The 2051-nt window shown below is 43.0% G+C and overlaps 1 protein-coding gene across 1 annotated transcript in view; it reads right to left on the minus strand.

The window, feature by feature from the left end:
* The window catches only part of NEB (nebulin), a 207481-nt gene that overhangs the window by 48151 nt on the left and 157279 nt on the right, over positions 1–2051 (minus strand). Inside the window, exons 106-107 of the mRNA XM_059393958.1 lie at positions 998–1102; positions 247–351 (exon numbers count right to left, since the gene is read on the minus strand). Coding sequence (XP_059249941.1) covers positions 247–351; positions 998–1102 — 210 coding nt within the window. The remainder of the gene's footprint in view (positions 1–246; positions 352–997; positions 1103–2051) is intronic.

A 2051-nucleotide genomic window follows, 5' to 3' on the forward strand; every position in this document is an offset into this window, starting at 1 on the left:
TTTAAAGATTTTATTTATTTGACAGAGAGAGATCACAAGTAGGCAGAGAGGCAGGCAGAGAGAGAGAGAGGAGGAAGCAGGCTCCTTGCTGAGCAGAGAGCCCAATGCGGGACCCAATCCCATGACCCTGAGATCATGATCTGAGCTGAAATCAGGAGCTGGCTGCTTAACCAACTGAGCGACCCAGGTGTCCCAAGATTTTTTTTCTTTAACCCAGTGCACCTTGGTGCCAAATTCTCAACTTACCTCACTGACCAGGTCCTTTACATCTTTAGCATGCTTCAAGGCTTTGGTCTGGTTTCCAGCATGATGATGGGGTCTCTCTTTGGTGGCAAGTTCAACATACAGATACTAAATGATCAAAGAATAGGGATCAGATGTTAGAAACAGATTATTATTTATTATTATTTAGTATTCAGTCATTTTCATTCAGTTCTAACTATTCAATGGGAGGGCCAAATCTACTTATTCTGGTTTTTCCTGTATTTCTGTTCATTTGCTTCTTTCTGTGTTCCACATTTGGAAACATGATACACACATTAGTTACCTAACACCCTTACTGTTGAGTACTGCCTGATCTAAAACCATGTGGTAAAGAGTGTTATGGAAGAATGAGTGGATTCTGACAAAGCCCTCAACACACTCCCACCACCCCACTCATTTTTGTTTGAGTGCATAAAATGTGGTTTCTTTTATCATGAATAATAGATAGGTCCTACAGAACGAATCAAGCAGTTTGGTCCACCGACCATTTATCCAATGAGAAAAGTTGTACACACAACTTAAAAAATAGACATGATATGGCTTGTTTATGTACAACACAACCACAGTTCTGATGGCCCCAAAGAAAACTGCTAGAAGATAAGGGCCATGAGGCTGCATCAAGGACAACCAAGCGTGAGAGTCTGTTACTGAGCTGGAGTGGGTAGCCACAGGCAACAACCCTCCCTGCGATGTCAGTGCTGTGGGTTTAGGAGTCTCTGTTTATGAAGCTCACCTGACTCTGAAGCTTCTGCCCTCGCTTGGCTCTTAAAAGATCAGGAGTGTCGGGAACTGAGGTGAAGATTGACTTCTGCTTTTTGCCTGCAGCTCTGTACACCAGCTGTACATAAAATAGTCATTACCATTATTTCTGCTTCATCAATACATTATGTTCTCTGCTGAGAGATGCCTTTAGTGCTTACTTTATAAAGAAACCAAGGCCTGTCCCACTGCAACAGGCTCAGTTTCTGCTCAATAAACCAATAATTTATTTACCTTCTGAGCCCTCTTTTTCTTTTTCCCTTGTATCAAAATAAGAGACATGAAGTAGCTGGCTCAAGATTCCAGCCTCTTACTGCATTCTCGGTCCTGCTCTCACCTGCCCTGTTCTAGGAGCCTGTGCCAGCAACTACTCTCGCCCCCCTCTTGACATCTTCAACCTTCTCATTTCCCCAGCCTTCTCCTTTCATCTGCAAATAAATTCCAGTCCTCTCCTTCACTAAGCCTTTTCCAATCTCTACCAATGACTTAGTTTCTACCTTTCATAGCCAAGCAGACAACGTATTTCTTTTTTCTCTCTCTCTCTCTCTTTTGGTTAATTTCCCAAGGCAACAGTTTGGCTTCTACCCAGCCACGCCAATGAAGTCACTCTCAAAGACTACCAAAAACTTTACGACTGCCAGATACAAGAATTGTTCTCTGTAGCAACTGAAACTGCTCAGCAGTTTCATTCCTGAAAAACACCCTTCTCTGCCTCCCATTCTTGCACTCTTCCCCTACATGGCCTCCTATCTTTCTAGGCACTCCTCAGCTTACTTCTATGGTTCTGTCCTCCAAAGGCTGCCACTGGTTGGAGTCAGGGTTAGCCTCTTTCACCCTATACTTCTCCTTGGGTAACCTCATCTGTTCGTATGACTCAATCATCAACTCTCCTAAGTCAGAACAAAATTTTCAACAATGCTCTGAAAGAGGTTAGCCTCTTTCACCCTATACTTCTCCTTGGGTAACCTCATCTGTTCGTATGACTCAATCATCAACTCTCCTAAGTCAGAACAAAATTTTCAACAATG

This window comes from Mustela nigripes, chromosome 3 (genome assembly GCF_022355385.1).
Source record: "Mustela nigripes isolate SB6536 chromosome 3, MUSNIG.SB6536, whole genome shotgun sequence".
NCBI classification, from domain to species: Eukaryota; Metazoa; Chordata; class Mammalia; order Carnivora; family Mustelidae; genus Mustela; species Mustela nigripes.